Here is a 27,991-nt window from a genome sequence, read left to right as displayed (position 1 = left end):
CTCATTTCAATGGTCCAAATGGGAGATGATCAGGGCATGAGTAATTGAGGAGAGAGCCACTTTATCCAGGAAAGAGCACAATTGGCACACAACATTAAGTTGAACAAACGCTTTTCTAGCCACAACTGATAACTGTTCTTTGAGCTAGAGCCATGAGTCCAGGAGGATCCCCAGATTATGCACTGAATTAGTCTGGGGTAGTGAACACCATCCAAAACCAAAGATGATAAATTCTCAGATGCAGGGCCTACCCACACTCTTTTCAGTTGAAGTCTGTTGTTCCCCATAGCAGGTATCACAAAAGAACTTCCATAGCATCACCCACTCTGCCCAGGACTGAGGTAACAAATGATCACATCAGTTTGATGTAAATATTAAAAAGGTGCAGAAAAAGCACCAATCCCTTCAGCATCCCACAAAGAAGGAGTTATGAGTTGGATCTCTTGCATGATATCAGTACCAGTTGAGATCATCCTCAGAGGAAGGAGATTAACCCGGTATAGAATTTTGTCTCACCCTATTGCTTAAGTCAGACAAAAGATACCATGGTCAATGGTGTAAAAAGTTGCGAAGAGGTAAAGAAGAGCAGGAATGGATGCATTGCCTCCATCCAAATGAGTTCACAGTTTACTTAAGGTAAAAGAAATAACAGTCAAAGTATGCAAACTAAAACAGTGTCTGAGAGATACTTGCCTGCATGATTTACTGTTAATAAGAGCATGTTACAGGAGTATACTTGGATTTCAGTAAGACATTTGACCAAGTGGACCACAACCTACTTCTTCATAAGCTAGAAAAATATGGGATAGACAGCATCACCACCAGAAGGATTTGTAAAGGACTGACAAACTGCATTCAATATGCAATGCTTAATGGAATTACATCTACATAGAGGGAAGTAAGCAGTGGGATACTGCAAGGTTCTGTTTTATACCCAATACTCTTCAATATCTTCATAAACAATTTAGATGAGGGAATAGAAGGGAAACTCATTGAATTTGCAGATGATGCCAAATTGGTAGGAGTAGCCAACACTCCAGGAGACAGGCCCAAGATGGAGCTTGACAGACCTGAACACAGGTCCTATTTAACAAAATAAATCCAATGTTGTCAAAAGGAAGATTTTGCACTCATGGGGGAAAAAAACCCCAAATGCACGGGTTCCAAAGCACCAGAAGACAAGACAAGAAACAATGGATGGAAACTTGTTATGTCTCACCTATATTCATAGATGAGAAGACAAGGTTTCAGAATTCAAAATATTCAAGCAGAAACAAAACCGGATTCAAAAGGATTAAATTAGCACAGTTTTCCAGTCCTTGGCAGACTTCCCGGAACCTGTCAGGCTAATCAGAATTGTCCATAACTCACAAGGCCACTTCAAATGTATTCTTCCGACTCATCAAACACTTTGCTTCCAAGCAAAGCTTGAGAGTCAGCACGCCTCTTTAAATCACCTGGATAGGCGTGTCGGTCTCTTCAATCAATGTTTGTCCTGACGCCTCCCTTCAGATTTACGTTTCCTGGTTCTTCTAGTTCTGGCGTCAATCCACGATCTGTCAGTTTCCTCGCTGGAAACTTCTGTCTCATTTTGTTGATCATTTGCTGGCCTGAACGAAGTCGAAGGTTCTGGGGAGGATTGTCTCTGCGACAATCTCTCATCCTCCTGGCTCACGTCTGTGTCCTCTGATAATTCAGACTCCACATTCACAGCAGGCTCCAACCTTCCATCTTCAGAGTCATCAGAGTCAAAACTCCCAGCAGGATCGATCCTTCCAGTCACAACACTAATCAAGGAGAGAACCAACCTGGAACTAAGGAGAAATTTATTGACAATGAGAACAATCAACCAGTGGAGTAGCTTTCCTACAAAAGTTGTGGGTGCTCCATCACTGGAGACTTTTAAGAAGAGAATGATATCCATTTGTCCAAAATGGTATAGCAGGGGTTTGGACTAGGAAACCTAATAGACCCCTTTCAGCTATGGTGATGGTGGTGATGATGATGATGATGATATAGAAGAAGGATAGTATGAAACACTTTCAGATTCTAAGAGCCAGATCATGGTTCTCAACCAATTGAAAGGTCATAATTTCACAGGCAGAATCCATACAATGTCATAAAGAGCCATATATGAATTGGTTGCCTCTTAAATCAGGCTGCAGCCAACTGCCACTGTCAAGATATTAACTGCCTTCTTGACTAGATGCCTGATGGAATGTCTCTGCTCTCCTCTTCACTGTGCTTGTTGGGTGCTAGGGCTTGAAGAACCTACATCATTATTTCACTGCGTTTTGGCTTTGCATCTTGTGACACTCATACTCCACAGGTTATGCTGGAGTGACTTCTTCAAAGTCAAAGTCAGTGTCTGAGTCATAACCCATGATAAAACCCAAAAATGCAGAAGAAGAATCACTTGACATCATAAAGCCATCTTGCTATTCATCATTGAATCTCTAAGGCTATGAAAAAAAACATGTTTTAGGAACTTCTCAGAGGGTAAGCAAGGATGAGATTAATCTCATTTCAGGGGAAATGATATTCCAGAGGGCAGGGGCCACAGCAGTAAAGACATGTTATCTGGGTCCTGCCAGATGGAACTCCGTAGTAGGCAGGACAGACATAACCTTCCTGCTCAACCTAATGAAATAGTAGATATAATTGGAAATACATTTGACATACTTAACCTTTTTTTCTCTTCTTTAGGAAGTTCTTCATAGTCTGGGTGGAATTGACAGTTTAGCACAGGTACAGTTATCCTAAAATAAATTATTGTTTTTTTATACACAGTCCTCAAAAGAGTAGTCCCATGGTGAGATAGATGGCAAATAAATTTAATCACAAAACAAGAAAATAAATAAATAAATTTCTGTTTTCAGGGAATCACTAAACAAAGTCTGTTCAGTTTTGAGATAATAAAAAAATGAGATAAGCAAAGATGAAAATATTTAGGAAATTTAAATGTAGTCCTGGGAATGGGAAAAGATTGAATGAACTGCTATACCTTGCTATCATTTGGTATAATATAAGTTGGTATTAATTTGTAGTCTATATGTGATTATGAAAACTACTACTACCACAACTATAGTATTTATTGGAAGAGGCTAATTTTTTAATAAATATATTAGGGTTGTACACTGTAATGAGTTTAATTGTAAGCATGTGGATTTTCCCGCTTCAACCCAAAAGAATGAACTTCTGAAATCTAGGTATTTCAAAAGAAATCCTTTATTGAAAGGAAGTGAATCCAGTACTAATGAAAGCAGAATCTAAGGTGCTTCCAGGCATTCAGTAATGGATAAAGGGAGTTAGAACCCCTCCCCTTATTTAGATGTGGATTTAGTCAAGCAAAGAACCAACATGTTAATTCCTCCCTCCCCTTTCTTGGGAACATATCTTAGAGGATTTTCCCAGGGAATATCTTCCAGAGCTGGAATTTTTATGGTCCCTTCTCCTCTTGCTATCTCTCCAAGAGGTGACAAGTTTCTAGCCATCTGGCTCCAGTCCTCCAGTTGTACATCATGTGCAGTTATACAGATTCAATATAAGATTTAATATATTCAGGTTCATCAGAAAGGATAACTTGTACCAACTCCCACTCCCTTCTTCTTCCATTGTAGAATGCCAGATACTTGGATCTGACATCCCCCTTTCTGTTGGGTTTTATTTTTACAACACATAGCAGAATTTTAGTATTTTTGGATAATGACAGAAGTAGAAAACAAAGATAACCATCCTTTTAAATATGATAATGACAAGCAAACTAATAAGCTGCCATATTACAGATATATTCCTCTCCTAAACCAATATCAATTTATGGTAGAAATTAACAACTTTTTCCTGTGTTACACTTATGACATGGCAATGGCAACAATGACATATTCTAAAGTTAGTAAAAATATTTTTAAAAACCTGGCAAAATTTCAGAAGATTGTGAAAGGAAATTCACTAATATTATTCCTGAGAAATTATTCATTATTATAGGATACCAAACTATTCTTGCCTGAAATCTTATTAAGAAACCCTATTAAAATCTTATGATACTTGTTAGGTTTGCAAAAGTTTGGCTGTAGTTTATTTAATTTGGGGTAACATGGAAAACAATTGGGCATTGCTGGAAAATTGGTAAAAAGTATGGAGACTGCAGTTCACTGTCTAAATATAAGATCATGCTCTTGGGGAAAATGAATCCTCTGGCAGAATACAATATTATGGGTTAGACAGAACAACAGATGAAAAAGATTTAGATGTGCTCATAGCAGATAACTGCAAAATGAGTAAACAGTGTCCAGGCAGCTCCAAAGGCAAACAAAATTATGGGAAATGCATCATTAAAGGGATCACTAGCAGGAAAAAGAAGGTCCTAATCCTGCTACATAGGCCCTATTTGGAATATGTGTCCAGTTCTGGAGTAATCACTTAAAAAAAGATATTAAGATTGAGCGAGTCCACAGACAGACAACAAAAATGATGGAGGAACTGAATATGTACAGCCTCAAGGACAGAAAGAAAAGGGGAGACGTGATTGAAATCTCTAAATATACTAAGTATTTTCAATATTAAGCAAAAATCAAGAACATAGGGCATAACCTCAAACCAACAGGAGAGAAATTCAAAAGTATTGTTAGAAAGTATTGCTTGACGAAAAGTAGTGGAAGCTTGGAACGAAGTAGAAACAATAGATTAGATAGTGAGTCATTCATCAGTAAATGAGTTTAAAATGCTTGATATAAACAAATATCCATCATTCAGAAAAAAATTAAAAATAAAACAAAATTAAAAAATAATTTTTTTTCATATTTATCTTGGAAGCTCTAAGGTTTTTTGGGGTTGAAAGGATTAACCAATGATGTCACTGTTGCTGGGGGGATACCCAGTTGGGGGCTCCTTTCATGTCCCCATTAATGAGCCCACAGAAGTGATACCCATTTATCTACTCAGCATTTGCATGCTTTTGAACTGCTAAGTTTGCAGATGCTGGAGTAAATAATGGAAACTCACTCTGCCACACAGCAACATTTGGCTCTTGAATGCAGGCTTGCAGATGATGAACTCAGTGTTCTAACCATGCGATCCATTTATTTATTTATATCTCTTTCTGTATTTATTTATTTATTTAAAAAGAAAATCTCAAAGGGCAGACTTGGTGGGCTATTAGGTCTTTTTCTGTCATCCGTTTGCAATATTGCTATGTTTCTATTAGAATGATGAAATCTGGGTCATATTATTGTTGGTCATATTATTGTGTTGAAGTCAGACAAGCTCAGTATTGAGCTAATGCAAAGATTATAAATATTTTAATATATAGTGAACATTCAGAATTTGAAGAAAATTATGGGAACTTACAAAAGAAGCAAATAGTAACATGAACCATGGTGGTGCAGTGGTTAGAATGATGTACTGCAAGCTACTTCTACTGACTCCTGGCTGCAGTTTGGCGGTTCAGGTCTCACTGGCTCAAGGTTGACTCAGCCTCCCATCCTTCCGAGGTGGGTAAAATGTGGACCCAGATTGTTGGGGACAATATGCTGACTCTGTAAACCGCTTAGAGAGGGCTGTAAAGTACTGTGAAGTAGTATATAAGTCTAAGTGCTATTGCTATTCCACAGCTGGACTGAGTAATTCCCAATCATTTTATTATTTCAAATTAACAGAAAGTTGGGTACATTGTAAATTATATAAAAAAAGAAAAAGCTCCTTTGGAAAAAATGGGGTCATCTTCATGTTGGGGATGTCGGACCCATAGGATTAATCTGTCACATTTAAAATTACAGCATTTTACAGCTTGTAGGCCACCTCTGGCCTATGAGCAGTCCCATTCTGGCCTGCAGCTTTGGTGGTTGGGGACAGAGAATCGATGTGGGGCAGCAGCAAAGGAGTGGGCAGTGCAGTGCTGGTGAAAGGCAAAATATCAGTGCAGCATCACTGGCTTCGGTGGGGTAGCTGCAGGAGCAGGATGGCATGGGCCCTTCACAGCATCCCAGTTTCTAATTTTCCTTTGGAAAAATCAGTTGACCATCCCTGATGTAAAGTTTGTAATGTTGATGTTGTCCATTCAGTCAAGCCTGAGTTTTGATGATTCTGTGGGCCAGGTCTCTCCACTTCTTGCAATAGTTCTTTGAGTTTTTCTCTGCTCTGGGTGATGACAGCTTGGTGATGGCCAGCAATAGTGTTCTTTGATTTCCTTTTATTACTAACTTGCCTGATTTCCTTTTATTACTAACATTTTCAAATATAATTGTTTTCTCCAATGAATTCCCCCATACCATTGATGTAAAACTCGTGTCATCACGTCATCATGTGACGTATCATGACTTTTTTCCCCTTTGCTAAACTGAGCGTGGCCAGCGCATGACACATCCAGTCTGTGGGCTGCGAGTTTACAATCCTGCCCCACACGAAAGATCTAAAGTGACAGGCAAGCAATTGTCCCAACTTTCAGATCAGAGTCTTTTCCAGTTCTGCTTTCAGATGCCAGAATTTAAATCTTGATCAGTAGTTGCCAGAAATACAAAATTATTACATTAAGCTAGTTAACAGCCATCAAACAAACAATCAAGGAATTATTTGTAGAAAGCTGGAAGGGAAAGACAATAAAATTAAAATATGCACTGTCGATATCCCCATTACATACATTTCAAAGATTCTGAATTCCTTGTATGCAGTAAAATTTCTAAGCCATCGGAGTTGTGTTTAAAAGTTTATGTTAAGATAAACTACTAAGAACTGAGTAAGTGGCTAACTGTCAGGAAAGAAGCAAAAGAGCAGAAAGAGATAAATTTACATGCTGCCTGGTTTCCAGCAATTCTGGGTGATACTACCAAGCCATAGTATGAAACCTGACTAATGTTCTGTATTAATACTTTTTTTCCCTGGCAATCTCAATGTAATAATAATAAAAATTTTGTTTCATTGTTGTAATATTATGTGGTATATTATGAAAAAGTATGTCATTTACAAGTTGGGAGCATATGTGCTATAAATTGTTATCATAACCTTCTCTTGATACCATATTTCCATTGTTTTGTCATTTACAGTCTATGGAAACAGTAACAAATGATTATCTTGCTTATGGAGAGGAGCAACATAACATAGACAAACTTGTCAACATGATATGTAAGTTTAAGTAATTAGCTCCCAGTAAAATGAAGTAGTAAAGTTATAAAATAGGAAAATTGAATGTTGGTTGAAATATGTAATATTGTTAAGCTTTCTAATATTGAAACTGCTCTAACACAACAAGTAACACTAAATAAACAGATGAGATTGCAAGTCTTAAAGAAATATGAAACCTGGTTCAATCTGACCCAATAAAACCATAGATTTTTACTTAGTCGGGAATAATGAGGTTATACTAATTTTAATGGCTTTTTCTAAACATGGCTGAACATATTTCATCCTTTGGTTCAATGTATTTGAAGGATATCCACATGGGACAATCAAGAAAGGACTGCAGGCGTGTGATTAAATTTTTATCCTTTTTTAAAAAATGCATTAATTTGTGTTAAAATTGACAAGTCCTTGCTGAGTCATAATCAATATGATTTTTTAAACATCCCCACTTCTGCAGACATCTCATTTTAGATCTTAAGTCTAACACTGAATCTTCAAAATCATGTGTCAGAATCTATTAAGTTCTGAAACAGATTATTACTATTTTGTAAATATGGATTCTTTTCCTCAAAACTATTCAAAATAAGAATTTTATGGGAGGCCTATATTTTATTCAGTTTCTCTAATTCACAGATATTATTCAAAAACTTTCAGCAGTTAAAGATCAGAGAGAATGGGTTACAGCCAGCGGAGCACATAAGGTAAATGAATTAATGAAATTCCAAAGATGCTTTTTTAAAGAGGCAATTGGTCTTTCTGGCTTTTCTTCAAAGAAGTTTTGCTTCTTATCCAAGAAGCTTCTTTAGCTCTGACTAGATAGTGGGGAATGGAAGGATTTATACACCTTGCAGATAGCTGGTCATTTGTATTCTTTTAGTGGGACATTAAGGTCACCTGGAGGTTTATCTGTGTCATCAGGATCACCTGAGTGGTGCAAATTGGTGTGGAGCCTTCTTGGAACTGTTGAAAGGACTCTGTTGTAGATTGGAGATAGATAATGTTGAATCGTCCCCCTCTGTTGAGAGAGGGCTGTTCAATTTTGACATAAATGTCCTCTTTAATCCCTCTTTTAAACCAGCGATGTTCTCTGTCCAAAATATGAACTTTATTGTCTTCAAAAAAGTGGCTTGTGCCTTTTAAATGCAGATGGATTGCTGAATCTAGTCCTGATGTGTTTGTTCTCCTATGTTGTGCCAGGTGTTTATGAACTGGTTGTTTCGTTTCCCCAATGTACAGATCTGCACACAGCTCACTGCATCGTACTGCATATACCACGTTATTCAGTTTCTGTCTGGGTGTTTTATCCTTGGAGTGGACAAGCTTCTGCCTTAGTATATTCTTGGGTTTGAAGTGTGCATGTATGTTATGTTGGCTAAAGAGCTTTTCCAATATGCCTGCAATGTACGGAATGACAGTATTGCTTTGTTTATTGTTCTCGTCATTGTCTGTTGCAGAGGAGCTCCTGTAGGGTCTTTTTTGAGATTTGATGAAGGCCCACTTGGGATAGCCACACATTTTGAGGGCTTCCTTGATGGGTTTACGTATTTTTCTTTTCCATGTTTGCTGGTAGGCAGGCCTTCAGCTCGGTGATATAAGCTTTGTCAGGTTTCCAAGTGATGAAATCCATTTAAAAAGAAAAGAGCTAAGTCCATCTTCCAAGACAATTTCTTTTATTTAGGAAAGCATCAAATTGGCAAAGTCTGTGGTAATTCTGGATCTGACACAACCCGGAATTACCCCACAATATTAGAAGTTAAGAACAACCGCCCAAAGTCACATTCTCCAATAGAAGTAATTCAATGTTGTTTGATGTCATAAATCTCCACCTCAAGGGGCCTCAGCACAGTCAGCTCAAGTTCCCACAGGAAGAAGAATCACTCCCTCATTTGAAAAGAAACCCCTGCAACAACATAAAATACACAAAGATTGAAATTAGGTTAAACACAATCATACACTGCATATTTTAACCTCTTCTGCCACCCACAGAATTTGCCTTAGGCTTGTGTGGATATTTTTCATGGAATTTTCCCACCAATCTATCAGGATTAACTTTCCAGCTATTTACCCAAGTCGCTTGTGAAATTGGATCGCCTTTCCAATGAATCAAATATTGTAACTTCCCCCTGAAAATCCTAGAATCCAAAATTTTCTTAACCTCATAATGTTCATGGCCCACAATGAACAAAGGCTTTGGAGCTACATGTTCTGCTGGCCTCAATGAAGAATCAACAAATGGTTTTAAAAAATACTATGAAACACCGGATATACTTCCCCCAATAGCCTAGGGAGATTAAATTTCACAGTTACTGGGTTTATTACTTTAATTATCTGAAAAGGCTCTATAAATTTTGGGCTTAATTTCCTAGAAGGTAAGTGTAACTTCAAATATTTAGTTGACAAATAAACTTTATCCCCCACTTTAAATTGTGGCTGCTAGGAATGATGTTTGTCAGCTTGTATCTTTTGGATTTGTGCTGCCTTATTCAAAGCCTTTTTTGTGTTTTCCCAAGACTCCTTAATTGCATTCATTTACTGAAATGGATGGTGGGGGCGTGTCCCTTGGCAATGAATTCCATCCCAGTATTAATTTGGAAAGGTGTTAACCCAGTACTGCTATGTACAGCATTATTATAAGCAACATCTGCAAATGGTAGCAAATCAGCCCAGTTGGTTTGTTGGTAATTTACATAACATCTTAAATATTGTCCAGTAAGTTGGTTAGTTTTTTTTACACAATCCATTAGTTTCTGAGTGAAATCCTGAGCTTAGACCTTGAGAAGATCCAATTGCTTTTATAAATTCCCTCCAGAATTTTGCAGTAAACTGAACCCCTCTATCTGAAATGATTCTGTGAGGCACTCCATGCAATCTATATATATGATTCACAAACATTTTGGATAATTTCCTGGCTGATGGTAGTCCTGGGCATACAACAAAATGAGCTTGTTTGGAAAACAAATTCACTACGGTCCAAATGACTATGTGCAAGTCCACAGTCCAAATGACTCTCAGGTAAATCTACTATAAAATCCATCCCTATCTCCTTCCAGGGCCGGGATGGTTCTGCTACCAAGTATCTGCTGTTAATTCATTTTGCAACTTCCTGGTCATTTCTGATTTGTCTTTGATTTTTTTGATTTGGGCTTGTGCCCGTGTGATTATTTGAACTGTCTCTTGAGGGGACGGTAGAATGATTGGGTGAAATGCTTCTTCTTGCTTACTGTCAAATTGGGGCTTCCTAGACAGCACATCTGCCAGTAGATTCCCCTCCCCCCCCAGAAGGTACTTCAATTGGAAATTGAATCTTTTGAAGTATTGAACCCATCTAACTTGTTTAGGAGAGATTTTGCTGGCTGTTTTTAGAGCTTCTAAGTTTTTATGGTCTGTCCGCATTTCGGACGGAATGTTACTGCCCTCTAAAAATTGTCTCCAAGTTTGTAAAGCCCAATGAACTGCATAAGCTTCTTTTTCCCCATACAGCCCACCTTCTTTCAGTGTCTGTGAGTTTTTCAGATGTATATGCGCAGGGTTGCAGATCTCCATTATCATTTTTCTGGAGTAAACAGCTGCCAGTGCTACGTCGCTAGCACCGGCTTGCACTATAAAAGGCAATGCTGGGTCAGGATGTTTTAGAATGGGTTCCTGTGTGAAATGCCTTTTTAACAATTCAAAACCTTTTTGGCATTCTAGAGTCCATTTAAGGGGTTGTCCAGGTTTTGCCTTGGTTGTCCCCCAACTCCCAGTTTTCAATAGTTCTGTTATCAGTAATGCAATCTCTGCAAATGAAGGGATAAATTGTCGGTAAAAGTTTGCAAATCCCAAGAAGCTTTGCAGCTGTTTGTGATTCTTTGGGGGTTGCCAATCCAAGACGGATTTCACTTTTACGGGATCCATTTCTATCCTCTGATTTGAAATGCGTTAGCCAAGATAATCTAAAGACTCTTTGTGGAGTTCGCATTTGGATAGTTTCACATATAGCTTTGCATCTAACAGTCTTTTAAATACTTTTCTTACTAATTTGATGTGTTCTTTTAGAGTTTCATTGTAAATAAGAATGTCACCCAAGTAGACCAGGACCCCTCTTTACAGATATTAATGTAACACAGTGATTCTCAAACTTTTTCAGTCCACTGCCCCCTTGGTGCTACAAATTCATCTTCAGTGCCCCCCACCCAGGGGTGGGATTCAAATTTCTGTGGGTGTGGCTTGAGGGTGTGGCTTGCTGATCACGTGATTGGGTAGGTGTGGCTTGCTGGTCACATGACTGGCTAGGTGTGGCTTGCTGGTTACGTGATTGGGTGGGCGTGGCTTGCTGGTCACATGACCTGGTAGATGTGGTTTGGTGGTCAGGTGACTGGGTGGGCGTGGTCAGGTGACTGGCAAACCAAATACAAATGGTCCACACTTAATGGCCGGTTGTTTAGCAAGTGTTCTAAATTATGACTGGCATCCTCAGAGATACTTGAACTGTTTTTGGAGTTTTGACAGCCATGCACACATGTACACACACACACACACACACACACACACACACACTCCCTTCTAACTCTGCTGGAGCAGGTCATTGGACTAGAATAGGCAAAGCGTCTCTGATTAGATTCTAGCAGTGAATAGAATCTAATCAGAGATGCTTTGCCGATTCTTGTTGATTTGTTTTATTTGTATTTCTTTATTTTATGTTGCTGAATTGCATTGACATGTGTGTCCCTTCTTGTGCACAGCTCAGAAGCTTTTGTGATTCTTTGCAGCAAAAATTGCTGACCACTGGCTTTGCTCTACTTTTCGAACGTCCTGCCACTGCCACATTCTAGGTCCCTGCCCCGCAGGTCCACCCCATTGAGCCCGTTTCCCCAGAGGGACCTGCCCAAGCAAGTCTGAGTGGAGTGGTGCACCAAGTCAATGGGGTGAGCCTAAGAGAGGGAAAGAGAGAGAGAGAAAAGAAAGGGAGAGAGAAAGAAGAAAAAAAAGAGAAAAGGGAAAGACAGAAAAAGAGACAGACAAAGAAAGAGGGGAGGATGGAAGGAAGGGACAGAAAGAAAAAGAAATAAAGGAGGGAGGGAGGAGGATAATGAGATATCTATTCTAGTCCAATCACCTGCTCCAGCAGCGTTAGAAGGGAGTGTGTGTGTGTGTGTGCTCTCCTTGTAATTTTGGTTTTGGTTTTGCCTTCTTCAGAATTGGCACTGTAATACATTGGAGAAAAGTAATTTTTAGGGTGGAGGTCTGGTCCAATGGATCCTGTTTAAAGCCTCAACAAAATGTGAGAGCTTCCTCATAATCTTGAGCATGTTCCGTCCACAAAACCTTTAATAGAAGCCAAAGATATTTCAATGTACAGGCAAAGATGCTGGCAAAGATGTTTCAATGTGGAAAAAGGCCTCAAGTCTAAACTAGGCCTCATTTGAATCTGATGCATCAGGTCTCTCTCTCTCTCTCTCTCTCTCTCTCCCTTGCTCTCTGTCTCTCTCTCTCTCTCTCCCTCTCTCTCTCTCCCTCCCCCCTCTTTCTTTGTCCCTTTTTCTTCCTTTCCTGTTTCTCTTTCTTTTCTTCCTTCTCTCTCTCTTTTTCTTTTCTCTCTCTCTCTCTCTCTTTCCCTCTCTCAGGCTCACCCCCATTGACTTGGTGCACTTCTCTGCTTGGACTTGCTTGGGCAGGTCCCTCCGGTGCAGTGGGTTCAATGGGGTGGACCTGCAGGACCGGCACCGAGAGCACAGCAGTGGCAGCGCGTTTGAAAAGTAGAGCAAAGCCAGACTGGCTTTGTTCTACTTTCCTGACGTGCCTGCGGGGCTGGCACCTCCTTTCTCCCAAACTTCTCCTCCCCTTTCCTTCGTTTTCTCATTTCCTCACTTGCTTTATTTTTTTCTATTTTACACCATGATAAAATAATAATGAAGAAATAATGAAGAAAAACGGTTAGAAAAAGGACCCTTGTTATAGCAGCACTTCCTATTCCATAGCCAAGATATGCAAATTTCCGAGGGAAAAAAAGTTCATCGCGACTCCACTTCTATGTCCGCATTTTTATATTGGCAATTTCCCACCAAAATATTACTTTGTATATTTTTTTCTGATGAAAGTATCGATTGTTGCGCTTTGAAATGATGGGCAGATGTTGAAATTGTCCAAGGAAAAGAGCAGAAAATGGAGGAGAAAAGGCCAAACTTTGTTCTGGGATCTTCATCAGGGGCTGTTTTTTAAGGAAAAGTGGGATCCTGAGCCACAGAAAGAAAGGGGGAGATACCTTCCCATTGGGGGCTGAGGAGGGATCAGAAGGAGCTCTTCGAGAGAGACACAGGTTTCAAAGGTGGAAAACGCCGTTTTCTCCTGTAAAACTGAGAAATCCCTATGGAAATCCCCTCCTGTCAAGGGGAGGAGGCCTGGGGAGGCCTCTGGCTGGATTACGGGGGATCCCTGCAGTTCCTCTCTATCTATTCCTACATGGACTGTCAGCTGAGGGTTTTCCTGGCTTCCCTTCGGATTGGGGTGAGTGTGGGGCCCCCATGTACTGGCTGGCTGTGGGGCTGTGCCTCCCCCCCGTCCTCTGCAGCACCTGCTGCGGGCTCCCTCCTTCCAGGCGGAGCCGGGGGAGCCCTCAAGCTCTGTCTCCATTTTGCCCATCTGGAGTCTCGGCAGCTCCAGCCTGGGTGCCCTCTAGGCACTGTGGGAACTCAAAGGGTATCTAGTCTGCCCCTCCAGGCACACAGAAAGGGAGATTGGATGAGAATCATGGGGGGGGGAGAATTCCCATTGGTGCGTCGGCTCGTTCTGGCCCCTCCCAGCTCAAAACTCTGAGAAAAACATTTTCTCCCCCTCGACACACATACTTCTCTGACACACACAAACACACACACACACAAACACACAAAGACGCATGTTCATTTCATAGGTAGATTCGGTCATGGGAAGAGCTGCTGCATTGGATGACAATGGGGCTGAAAAAGGTAACCATCTGCGTGCCACCTGTTTCTTCCCCCTGAGGCTGCTGGACAAAGTGCCAGTGCCCCCCTGCCAGCCCCCTTGCCTCTTAGCGCCCCACCACCACCCCTCGGGGCGGTACCACCCACTTTGGGAACCACTGATGTAAGACTTAATTTATGAGCTGCATGAAGACCCTAGGGCTCCTTGTAATCCAAATGGCATTACGGTGAACTGAAAACTGCTTAAGGGACAATTGAAAGCAATCTTCCACTCATCTCCTTCTCTGATGCGGATTTGGTAATATGCTTCTTGGAGATCTAGTTTGGTAAACACTTTCCCTTTTGCTAAGTGTCCTAACTTTTCTTTCATGAGTGGTAGGGGGTATGTATTGTGAATACTCAAAAGATGAATACCCATCTTTTTTTGCTTTAAATAGCAGGGGGACGCTACTTTACCTTTTAAAATTGAAGAGACATTGACTGTTACTTGCACAGGTGTAAAAGGGCCCATAGATATTATCACTGACACTGGCAGTTTGCGATGCCTTATCAGTCCCTAGACTGTGCATAGTTTAGGTGTACAAACAACCCCCAAAAATCACATTCTCCAATAGAAGTAATTTAATGTTGCTTGATGTCATAAATCTCCACCTCAAGGGGCCTGAGCACAGTCAGCTCAGGTTTCCATGGGAAGAAGAAACACCTAGCTTAAACAACTCTATCTCCACTCATCCTTCCTTAGGAATGTGGCAAGCCCAAAATCCTTTCCCTATGACCACCAAAGAAAAAGTAGGAGAAAGAATATATACTAAGCCTAACTAAAATAGATACACATCAGGCTGCCCTTTTGGGAGGAGATAGATTCTCCCAACAACTGGGTTAAACCAAAAGTTAACGAGCTGGAAGCTCGTGTTTCATGATCTCTTTGAGGCTGGGGATGATGTGCACAAGCCACGACAAGTGGCTGCAGAAGAAGTGGGCTCCTGCTGGGCAAGACCATACGGCGGGACCATAGAAGACCTGCCCTGAAAATAAGACCTGGTGCCTTTTTTGGTGGCAAAAAATATGAGACCAGGTCTTATTTTCAGGGAAACATGGTACAAGCCATATTTTTGTTAGATTCAGTCAGAACCACTTTTCATGGTATCTTCTATTTCTATTCCAGGTTGATTTGTATGCTTTGTATACTTTAACATATAGGTGAAGAAGCTGTATCATTCTTATTCTTACATTCTACTCTTTATGGCTGAGGGCTACACTTAGAAGGAAAGGTCCCCTTTAAGCGACATCCATAAAGTTGTTTTTTCCCTGCCATCCTATCTTGCCACCCTAAATTTTGCTGTGGGAATTAACTTGGAAGCTGTTAAGTAGTCTAAAAATATAATACAAAGAGAAGGAACAAGATTTCCCTGGAAACTACATAATGTGGGAAGAAAATTAGTTTGTTCTAGAAGAATCTGCTAGGTAGTTCCCCATTTCCATAAAAGTATATATTATGGAGACTGTTTTCTTTTGTAAAACCTATAATTTGAAGTAGTCTTTTTGAACTTGGGTTGGTTCCTATATTTCCTGTCTTCTAAAAATTATTGAAAGGAGTTGTTGAAGAGAATTATGGGGAAACACAATTATTCTGGATTATTATTACAATTATTATTATTATTTAGTTATTAGTGTAAATATCTTAATTTATTTGATGTTTCATTATTACAAGTTGCCAAGAATCTTAGCATAACTGGGTAAATAAATAAATAACCATATTAGCTACAGAAGAACAAGAGCTGAATATTTTGAAATTACACTTCCAATTACATGCATTATGTCAGCCATAGACTTATCACTTTTGGCTTTACATCTTCTAATCAATGATTTAGAGAAAAAAATGTGCCTGTGGAAGCCAGTTTTCCAACTTCCCTTGCAGCTTAAAAGGACTGTAGGAAGAGGTTAGGGAACAGACTGAAAGGATTGTTTCTGCAGGAAATCTATAATACCAGTTAGAGCCACAAGATTTCCAGTGTGAAACATGTCATTTCAACCTCCCCCTCCCAAAGTGCACATCAAGGTGCCTTATGTGGTCTGCATGCAGTGCTTTCAGATGGAATATTTGGAGAAACGCCACTTATAGAGCATAGCAATTGAAGCCATATTTGGGCTATCTCAGCTTCAGGAGGACATTGAGATACAAGCAGAGGTATATGGAAATATGCTTGGGAAACAATAGGGCAGGGGTGTCAAATTCAAGGCCCAGGGGCCAGATCTAGCCCATGGGGTGCTTAGATCTGGCCCACAGGGCTGCCCTGGAAACAGGAAAGGACCAGCCCATGATACCTCTGCCAGTGAAAACAAAGCTTGGGAATGCCACAGGCAGCCCTCCTGAGCTCCATTTTCGGTGGCAGAGGGTTACAGGAAGTTGACACAGTTGAAAACAGAGTTCAGGAGCCTGATTTCACTGGCAGAATGCTCAGGCCACCACAGCTGCCCCTGACATGAGTGATGTCGAGCTGGCCACAGCCATCCTGACCTCCCAAAGTCAAACACAACCCTGATGCGGCCCTCAATGAAATTGAGTTTGACACCCCTGCAGTAGAGCATCCTCCCACCAAGAGCAGGGGTGGGATGCTACATATATTTGTGTGTGTGTGTGTTTCCTTAAGTTTTTGCAGGTATTTGTATGGTATTCAGCTTTGTTTGGGTATTTTCCTACGTCATTATAGTTGTGCTTTTAAAGTTGTAGCAACATTTCTGCAGAACCTCATCTGCCATCATCAGGCTTGTGTATTGCATGATGATGGCGGATAAGATTCTGCCGAAACATCGCTACAACTTTAAAAGCATACTATAATGATGTGGGAAAATACCCAAACAAAGCTGAATACCGTGTGTGTGTGTGTGTGTGTGTGTGTGTGTGTGTACAGGTCTTTTCCCATGTAAGATTAAGAGTATCTTGGCGACATTTCAGCGAGGTCCCACTCGCCATCCTCAGGCTGGTGCTTTCAGCTTCGTGCCAGTGCAAGCAGAAAGCACGAAGCCAAAAGCACCAATTGGAACACACTTCCTTACTAGTCCAACACATGAAAGCCACAGGTAGCATCAACTTCAATGGCACCAAAACCCTAGCCACTATAGAAAACCCCAGCCACAGAATTATCAGAGAAGCCATAGAGATTGAAAAAAGACCTGAAAGCATGAATAGAAGAGATGATTCCACCAGACTGTCAATTATTTGGAAGCCTGCACTCACAAACAAAAAAATCTCCACACCACAACCCAGGCAAACACCTGGGCACAAACAGATCCCCCCTGATACCTCCAGCTCAAACATACCCCAAACAGGCACCCAGATGAAACCTAGCTTCCTAATAAATTATAGCCGTCCATTTACTCGGAGCCAAGCTGCACTAAAAGCCTCCAATACAGGAACACAATGTTTCCAGCCAATCAAGACAAAAAAAGCCACAAAACAGACAGAAGATATTAGAAACACCAATCAAGTAGAACACAGCAAACTCCAAGACCAATAAACACAGACGAAGACTCCCAACCAATCAGGCTGAAGAAAAAACCATTCTAGCACAGCAGTAGGCTAGCCCCAGATTTAAAACTGAAACGACTGTGAAAGTCTGACTCACAGACGAACACAATACAGAAGCCTGATGATGTCAGATGAGATTCTGCCGAAACGTTGCTACAACTTTAAAAGCACAACTATAATGATGTGGGAAAATACCCGAACAAAGCTGAATACCATACAGGTAAGCATCCATGAAAACGTAAGAAAATATAATATTAATATATATATATATATATATATATATATATATATATATATATATATATATATATATATATATATATATATATATATATATATATGGTATTTTCCCACGTCATTATAGTTGTGCTTTTAAAGTTGTAGCAACGTTTCAGCAGAATCTCATCTACCATCATCAGGCTTCCGTATTGTGTTCGCAGTGCAAGCAGAAAGCACGAAGCCGAAAGCACCAGCCTGAGGATGGCAAGTGGGACCTCGCTGAAACGTTGCCACGATGCTCTTAATCTTACACGGGAAAAGACCCGAACACATCTAGACCTACATACCTGTACCTGTGAAAATCTACGAAAACACACACACACACACACCTATATACTACTACATACTACTATATACTACGATATATATCTATAGAACTGGTAGCTGCGAAGAGCAGCTGATATCCAACCAGTTCAGTGTTTGGCCCACCTGCCTGTCCGGGCTCTAGGCTGTCCTTTATTCCCTGCTTTTCCCTCCTCAGCTGCTTTGCGCCGCACAACTGAGGCTGAAAAAGCAGGAAGCAAGAGGATTTTCAAACGCTGGGCACTCACGTGCAGCGCTTGTCAGCTGTCCAGGCATCACAGCTGATGATTTCTTGTAAGTGCTGCACACACAGTGTTATGATTGTCCACAGTTTGGAGAACCGGCAAATTGCTCCACTGGCTGGCCCCGCCCTCCCTGCCCACTCACTCCTTACCTGCCATATGAGTCATCCAACATGCCTGGTTTGGTAAGTTGCTATTTTTCCTTTTTTCCCCTCCAACCATCAACTGTTCTGTTCTGCCAGGAGATTTAGATTAGCTAGAAAGCAGGAAATCCTTGGATTTCTTGCTTTCTAGCTAATCTAAAAGCAGAGCTGAACCATCCTTAGGACTGAAGCTTCTATTTTCAATACAGACTCAGGTAGTCGATTACAGATAGACAGATCTCTAAGTGAATCTGTGATTCTGTGAGCAACTCAATCTGGCTGCCTGCTTTGCCTGCTTTTGGGTAAAAGTTGCTCTTTTTTTTGTAAAAGCTTTATTTGGATTTTCACAAAACATAATTTTTTTTTGAGAGCAGCAAGATTCCAGGTTATCACAACTCCATACAGACATAATCTCAATTACATATTCATCTTTATATTCTATTCCATATTTTGTCATTATTTTATCATTTTCTCAATAATTTCCCTTCCCTTACTTTCCTCAACCTTATTTCTGATTATCTCATTCCTGTCTAATTCAAATACATATCTTTTTCTAAATTTCTATATCTTTCTAGTCATTATATTTGTACTTTTGTCTGTCCTGCTTACAATTTCATAGATTCTTTTTCCATCATCATCCCAAAAGGGAAAAGAAAAAAGAAAAACAATTCCCTCCCCTTCCAGGCATTAAAAAGCAAGGTTTCCCCTGTGATAACCAAATAAATTGTATCACCTTTATATCTTATAGTTGTTATCCATTCAAATCTCATTTAACATTTAATTTATAATACAGTTATAACGTTCAGTTTCTAATATCTATTTTATATCATATAACTCTTATCAACCAAATTCCTCTTGGTACTTTCCATTAAAAATACACACTAAATTCTAAAAAAAGAAAATATATATAACAATAATGAATAAAATGATTATTCTATTCAAATTCATCCTGACAACTGATATTGATTTCACTATAAATCTTTTACATTTCTTTTCAATTGTATTTTATAAATCGTTAATTATTAACCAACATTCCATTACAAAACAATACCAGTTTCGTCTTTCACTTTAATCACCTAGGTTTCATATTTTCTAGCTCATTACTATTTCCAGTATAACACTATCTCTTGTACTCTTGCAGAATCCTCTCTATATTTTTAGCCATCATCTCTATGTCTTTTAAATAGGCTAATACCTTTAATCCTTGTATGTTTACCCTGTTTCTTTATTACTTGTTTATGACCCTTATAACTTCTTTTCTTTATCTTTCCCCTCTTTTTCTCACCACCCTTTTTGTCCCCCTGCCTCTCTGATTCTCCCTTCTGTAATCCTCTCTTCTGCTTCTTCCTAGTATTATATTTACTTTTCAAACTATTCTTTTTTTAATTGCTTCCTCAGATCTTGGGTTTTTTACTTCCTTTCCCCATTTTAACCCACATGGAATTGTTTGGTTGTTAAAGATGGCTTCTTTGCCCAGCCCTTCTTGTTCTTCAAGCATTTCTTGTTGTTTTTCATAGTTCAAAATCTCCATTTCTAAGAATTGAAGTGCGAAGCCAAAGGATCCTCATCCCTCTTGAGACTCTTTTTTTCATTTTTTCAAGTTCAATTTTTAGTTCCTCAAGGAGTACTGCCATTTTAAGCATTTTTAAACAACCACCCGATTAATTTTAGTTCAGACCATTAGAAATCCAACACCCAAAATTCCAAAAATCACCAAATAATCCAAAATTGTTTCTTCTTGCTTCTTTTTTCCACTTTCCCTTTCCGGGGGCTATATTATCTTGTAACAAAGTTTCAGTTACAATGTTTCCTTTGGAAGTCTTGTTAAAATTCCACTGTTAATTCTTTTTATTTCCAGGTGGTACTCTCTGCTGTTTCCAAGTCCCACCCTTTCTTTTTTCCTCTACTTTCCTCCTTTTGAATATCCAGAATATCCAGAACGTCTTTAGACGTTCCAGAATATCCAGAGCTTTAGAATATCCAGAACGTCTTTATTTTCCCTTTGACACTTTAATTTCAGTTTAAAATTGCCTGTTAGTGTCAAAGTAGATTAACACAAATTTCTTGCTTAAATCTCTTCTTTTTAGCATTCAAAGCCAATTGCAGCTGTTTGTGTGAGGAAAAAAGTTTTTTTTTTCCTTTTCTCTCTCTCCTCCGTCGTTTTAAAAATCTTCTTTTAGGAGTTAACATTCTTTGTAATTTAAATTCCAGGTACCTTGCATAGATATTATCTCTGCTTAGCCCAGTCTGTCAAGCTCTTGCCTTTGTCTTCCTCCTGCTCAATCTTGTCCAGTTGGGTTCCTTTTTGAGGTGGCCATTTCTGACCACCACTGCAACCGTCTTTGGGAAAGGGGGTAAAGACCAGCTGAGGAGGAGAGATGTGGCTCCCCTCAACTCAGCTGGTGGTCTCCCCCCTCTTCGCCACCTCTACAGGATGGCTTCAGCCCCATATGCAAGGGATGGATTCTGCAACAACTGCGGGGCTGCTGGAACTGGCTCTTTTCACGTATTGATGTGGTGCATATTGTTAAAGGGGGTTAGGGTAATTAGGACTTAGGTTAAAACATGTTTAAGGTGGTACCAGGTGGAGATCAATTAGTGAGAGTCGGAATAGGGTAGGGATGTAGACATGTTATAGGGTTAATAGCATTTAGAAATAATGGGTTAGGCATAGCCAGAATTAGAACTACATATAGGCCTGGGTGTGGTGTGTCTCACGATAATGGTGATAAAAGGAAAGGGAGCTTTACCAAATCAACTCTAACCTTTCCTGGCTTTTAGCCATTCTTACCTGATTAGAGTATTTGTTGTTTGATGCTATACTGAATAAACCATCATTGTCCTAAAAAGGAGCTGGAGTTTGGATTCATTTAAAGACAAATCTTCAATAATCAAGGACTGGCTGAGAGAAGGTTAGAGTTCACAAACATACTTTTGTTTTATAACTTGTTGGTGGGAGAGTGATATGGCGGAAGGAATAGACGATGTTCTGCCTACTAAGGTGACAGAGGAACAGGGGGATTTGGTTGAGGGTTCCAGTTTGGAAACAGAAACCCTTGTGCAACCTGTTGTATGTCCAAAGTCATGGAAGTCTGTAAGGCTGAGTGAACCCCTGGAGTAGGTGGACATTAAAATAACTGATTGGAAGACTTAGACGAGTGCAAACCCTCTTGGGGCCACGGACAGTTGGAGCGTGCAACAGTGGCCATATATGGATGATTGTTCTGTATTCTGTACAGTGGTAGATTTTGTCTTCTGTACAGAGGCAGATAGATAAACTCAACAAAACATTCATACAAAGTTTTTATTATTGGTTCATCAGGTATCCTCATAACTCACATTTGTGACGAAGTTCTTTTTAATGACCAATCCTTTGCATATCTGTCTTGTAGGTAAAAAGATGGTTATCTCCTATCCCTTTTCTCCCATTTCATAGCAATAGAAGTAGAACAGTTACCACGAGTCCGTGAGTTCAGCCAAGAGTGAGGAAAACCTTCAACCCATCAAGGGTCAATTTAGTGACCAATCAGGATTAGAGATGTGATCACCTGACATGGACTACATTTCCCAGGACACCTTAACTACATTTACCATGATGCCTTCCCTTAAGGGAACAGCTCATAATTGCTAACTAACTTTCCAATTCCCATACACTGGCTGGACAGCACAATGATAGTGGCTGGATGGTTCCAGGAAGTACCACTTTGGACATATTAAGGACACAATTTAGTGAGGTATCATTACAAGACCAGTCGAGTTGGTATGGAAAAGAGAGGTACGCTGGTCCCTCTGGATCTTCAGTAGCATCTCGAGGCCCTTTACGGAGTTCCAGCCCAATGGACGTTCCTGGGGGTTAGGAGCGTTATGAAGCACCATCTGGATGATTCCTAGAGACTATGGGACTGGTTATATCCCAGAGATATGGAGCTTCGGGATTGCCTGGAAGAAGTCAATCAGATATTTATACTACCCGATTTGATCGGGATGGAGCAGGGCATGGAGATGAGAGGCAAGATCTCACCAGGTTTGTTAGCCCCTTGGGGATCACAACAGAATAGCTGGGGACCTCCTCAGTTACAGGCCACATTTGATGGAGCAGCAGATAGGGTGGCAGTTTTTATGGGCCAAGTAATTAATCACCTTGATTTATATGGTAGCTTATATCCTTCCCATTGGGCCATGATAATGGCCATCACAGGAGTATTGGTGACGGAGGCTGGAGAGTGGGCCGCAGATCTGCACAGAGAACATTTTACAGTATTAGCCGATGTTGCCCTGTTCCTGGAGGCCCTTAGGTCCCATTTTGAGGATAGTTCTCAAATACAACAGGCCGAGGATGCATTGCTGTCTATAAAACAATGGGGTAGGGCAGCAGTAGAATATGTGCAGGAATTTAGGAGGGCTGCCAGACGCCTACAAAGCTGGTCTGAACATTTAATTATCTGTCTGTTCCAGGAAGGGTTGGATAGAGACCTTTGCCAGGCCTGTTTGTATTGAGGTCTTCCACGAGGATACAAGACTGGTATATTGTAGCTATTGAACTGGATTCTGGGTTGCGTCGGCTTAAAGGATGGGATGTGGTTGGAAGTAATAATCGGAGGGAATTATTGGGAGCTGGAACAACTGCCCCATCAAGGCAGCCTCCTCAAAGAGGTTGAGGGGTGTTTACCTGCTTCCGTTGTAAACAACCGGATGCAGAGCTGCCAAATGTCCAATATCTCCTTTGACTGTTGCCAACCAACCCAGAGGTCACCTAACAGAGGGAGTACTTGCTCTAATCTTAAACAAAGTCAGGAACGTTCCAAGGCATGATTCAATTGGCGGCAAATATGGAACCAGAGCGCTCCCCTGAAGAAGTGCCACCTATTCCTGTGAAGCCTTTACTTTTAGACCAGAAGGAGGAGGAGGCGGTGGATGACCTCATGGTAAGTATGCCCAATCATCCTTTTGTCATTTCGGTGGTTCTTATTAATATGAGAATAAATCAACAGTAAACATTTGGGGCATTGATTGATTCTGTGTGTACATGATGTTTGATTACACAGGCAGTGGTGGACAGGTTAGGTCTATAATCACTGCGATTGAGGAAACTAATACGGTTTGAACAGGTGGATGGTTCCATTTTGGGAGATACTCCTGCCACACATAGGACAGAAATGGTGAGGATGGATATCAGACATCATAGGGAAAAAAATCTCTTTTGTGGTGGTCATTCATATTGCAGAGGCTGTACTTTTGGGGCTATCGTGGCTTGGTAAATGGTGTACAACTATTCGTTGGGAGGGAGGTTTCCAGAAAATACATTTGGTGATGGGGCCCAACCCACCAGAAGACAATATAGCAGAGACTATACCACCTAATACAGTGAAGACTTTACGCAAACAACCAGAGAAACTCGTGTATCCTATAGAATATACCGATCTGGCTGAGGTGTTTAACGAATGGGGGAGTGATCAGTTACCACCACATCACTCAACTGACTGCGATTGAGCTACTGCTGGGTATGAAATTACCAAAACCACAAATGTACTCTATGACCCCTAAAGAATTGGACGAAATGCGTAGGTACATTGACAAAAATCTGGAGAGGGGGTTTATTAAATCCGGATGTGCCCATATAGTGACCCCAGTATTATTCAGAGAGAAAAAGGATGGTGGGCTAAGACTTTCTGTTGATTTCAGGGGTCTTAATGCGGTGTGTGTAGAACCGCTATATCCTTTACTGTTAATCAAAGACCTGTTAGCTACGTTGTCAAAGGGACAGATATTTACAAAACTAGACTTAAGAGAGGCATACTATCGAGTACGTATATGTGAAGGAGACGAGTGGAAAACAACATTCAATTGCTGACTTGGTAGCTATCAATTCCGGGTCATGCTGTTTGGTTTACAGGGAGCTCCTATGGTATTTATGCAGTCATTAATGAAATTTTGCATGACCATTTATATAAGGGAGTCTTAGTATATTTAGACGATATGCTAATCTATTCCAATGGCATGAGTACTCATATATGACTCATGCAACAAGTTTTTAAAAAGTTGTTAGAGGCACAGATATGTCAAACTGTCTAAATGTGAATTCCACTGTAATCAGTTAGATTATTTAGGATATAGGATTTCTGGTAACCCTCTGATTCTCCCAAAGGATCCACCCCAAAGGAGGATTCATCAGAGGATTCACCCCAAAGGAGGGGAGTGCATTTAAGGGGGTGAATCCTCCTTTGGGGTGGATCCTTTGGGAGAATCCTCTGGGAAGCTTGGTGCTAAGGGTCTATAGGATGATTCCCTTTCTCTTCTGTTTGGATTGGAAGGTTTGCCTCTGCTCGAAGGGCAAAGTGGATAGATGGTTCCCTTTTTAAAACTACTGGGAGGGGTGGGGAGGAAGCTGCCCAGCTAGTCTGTATTCTTAGGGAACTGATGGAGGAAATGAGAGTAAAGAAAACTTAAATAGGGGGGAAAGGTCCATGGGGGGGGGGGTTCAGGCAGCTGGAGCAAGAGGAGAGCGCCTGACCATACAAGGGACAAGACCATGACTCAAAGCTCTGGGGCGGGAAGCAAAGCAAGGCATGGGGAGGAGAGAAACAATGGCATCACCCTCCCGCCGCTGCTTCCACCCCCCCAACCTTGAAAGACTCACTAACTTGCAGGACCTTGTCGACACAGCTGTCATCAATCAAAGCGATGTTCCTGCGGGAGGGCAGGTGGTTCTCATCGGAAGTGGGGTCTGTCTCACCACTGCTGCTGTTGTTGGAGACGCCAGTGCTGGCGGGAACCATGGAAGCTATGGCTTCCCCACCTGAGAAGCGGCTGAAATGCTGCTGGTGGAGGAATGTGCAGCACTCCAAACGCACAGGAAGAAGGGAATGCAACAGCGTCAGAGGAAGCAACGGTGGTGGGTGTGATGCAAAGTGCCCCACTGCCACCAAGGCCGACCACCACACCGCTGCTGCCTGCCCATTGACCTGGCCTGCACCCAGAACCATACCCTGGTCTGCATCAAAGGTGCTTGGCGGGCGTACAGAGCTCTCTGCGCTCTGCCATGATCAGCCATTAGGAGTGGCTGGTGATGAGGCGTGGCTGCCCACGGGGCACTCTAGGTGAGGGGGTGTGGCGAGGAGAAATTAAGTCACCCTAGCCATTTTTTCGGGGGTCAAAAGAAAATAAGGCCCTTATTTTCTCAGAAAATAAGGCCGGGCCTTATTTTCTGAGAAACACAGTACCTTTTACTCAAGTAGCATGTGATAACGCAGTACATAGTAGCACAGGGCATCCCCTTTTAAGGTTGTATCTGGAATGGATTTCGTAGCTGTACCTGAATTACCTGAGACGATGGACAATCCTACCATTGCTACCCCCTGGTCTACGAAGATCACAGAAACTTGGAGAGATGTACATGAAGCTATACATAAGGCATTTAAAGCTTATAAGACACATGCCGATAAGAAACGGAGTGATCACCCATCATTTCAAATGGGAGATTTAGTATATTTGTCCACCAAATATCTGAAGTTGGGTGTCCATTTAAAATTTATAGGACGTTTTACCATAAGTTGGGTGATTAATCCTGTTATGGTACAGTTGAACTTACCACCACAGTTCAAAAAGGTCCACCCAGTATTCCATATTAGTCTCATTAAACCCGGAAGACGTAATCCCAATGATCGGTTACCTGGTCCAGTGAAGGCAGATCATTATGAGATAGTGTCTATTTTTGATTCACGCATATATAGAGGAGGTCAACAATATTTAGTAAAATGGAAGGGATATCCTTTAGGTGAGGCATTATGGGTTGGCCACATCAACTTTAATGGGTTTGTTTGCAAGCAAATTTTATGTGACAGACTCAGGTAGCCGATGGCAGAAAGATAGAACTCTGAGTGAATCTGTGATTCCGTGAGCAACTCAATCTGCCTGCCTGCTTTGCCTGCTTTTGAGTAAAAGTTGCTCTTTTTTATTAAAAAAATCAATATTTACATCAATATTTATGATATTTACATACAAACCATGCCCACCCAGTCACATGACCACCAAGCCATGCTCAGTCAGCAAACCACGCTCATCCAGTCACATGACCACCAAGCCACACCCATAGAACTGGTTGTTAATAAATTTGAATTCTACCCCTGACCAAGAGCATTTACTGCTTAGCCAAAAAATAAAAATACATTTCAGCGTGTAATAGGAAGCAGATCTGATACTATTTTGTATAAGCATGAACCAAGCCTGATGTTGGCATATAATTCTCTGTTTTATACACCATTTTATTCTTTCTTACATGTGTGGGAAATGTATTCTTTCTTCCTTTTAATATGACGCAAAGCAGTACAGAGGTATGGGTTTACTTCTTGAAATACCTAAATTAGTCTACTATATTATTTTACAACTTTTTCAGTTTCTAATGAAATATGGATGTAAAACTTACTTTTTGAACACAATGTTGACTAGCTTCTAGAATAACATTTCCCCCCCCCTTTTTTTTTTGCTTGTGCAGACTTTGATTAATTTACTAGGAACTAGAGAAAATAATGTGCTAGTAGGTTCACTGCTTGCTCTCACAAGCTTGGCAGAAAGGTAAGCTTCAGTTCCTTGCCTTTGTTTGATTACTTTCATTTATCATGACATCGTCCTCTTTATGATTATGACAAATAAATTCAAAAGAAAACATTTTTTGTGTGTGTTTATTTCTGATGTTCTAATGGAGGCATGTTTGTCCTCTTGAGCTGTGTCAGGTGCCATGTTATACTTCCAGACGCTAATTTGCCTGGGTATGTAAATATATGCAGACAGATGCATACAAAACATGTTACCCCAGCTTGCATGTATATGTATATATAACTACATGGTCAGATTTTCTTATAGAAATGACTGTGAGTGCATTTTCACATAAGTAATTAAATTAATTAATGCTTAAATAAGCTGTTGATTACAACATCAAATGAAAATTTTCAAATATGAAACTGTAGTATATGGGCAGTTTATATATATATAAAATATTATTTCCAATGGTGTTAATTTATACATTCAGTTACATATCAAAGCATCTACAGAAAGAATTTTATTCATGTATATCTTGTGACAATATTTTCTTAATCTGCTTTTAGTTCAGATTTATATTTATGATTTTTGTCAATTAAATATTGTAGTAAAATAAGGGAGAGAGTAAAGAATTAAATTGGGGTGAATGAATATGGACTGAATTCAAAGTTTAATATTTAGTATGAATAAAATATGTTGAGATAATTGGGTCGTATGCAGGTAACCCAAGCTTTACAGTCACTTAGCAACTGATCAAAGTTACGACAGACCCCTCAAAAGCTACCTATGACCTATTTCCAGAGTTCTGTCAGCTGCATATATCCCCTCCCCCATCACATGATTGCATTTGGGGTGCTTGGCAACTGATTTGCCTTTTTGTGATTTGCTGTGATTTTTGATGATTTCTGACCATTCTGGATAATTTCTAGC

General features: G+C 40.5%; 1 protein-coding gene across 2 annotated transcripts in view; it reads left to right on the top strand.

The window, feature by feature from the left end:
* NEK10 (NIMA related kinase 10) overlaps positions 1-27,991 on the top strand; it is a 221,231-nt gene that overhangs the window by 16,999 nt on the left and 176,241 nt on the right. For both annotated transcript variants that reach the window (XM_026708233.2, XM_087916775.1), the window contains exons 7-10: positions 2,707-2,748; positions 7,038-7,116; positions 7,747-7,814; positions 27,018-27,097. In XM_026708233.2, coding sequence (XP_026564018.1) covers positions 2,707-2,748; positions 7,038-7,116; positions 7,747-7,814; positions 27,018-27,097 — 269 coding nt within the window. The remainder of the gene's footprint in view (positions 1-2,706; positions 2,749-7,037; positions 7,117-7,746; positions 7,815-27,017; positions 27,098-27,991) is intronic.

Source organism: Pseudonaja textilis, chromosome Z, assembly GCF_049901715.1.
Source record: "Pseudonaja textilis isolate UNSWEBS1 chromosome Z, rPseTex1.2, whole genome shotgun sequence".
NCBI classification, from domain to species: Eukaryota; Metazoa; Chordata; class Lepidosauria; order Squamata; family Elapidae; genus Pseudonaja; species Pseudonaja textilis.
This window is presented reverse-complemented; position numbering and strand designations above follow the sequence as displayed.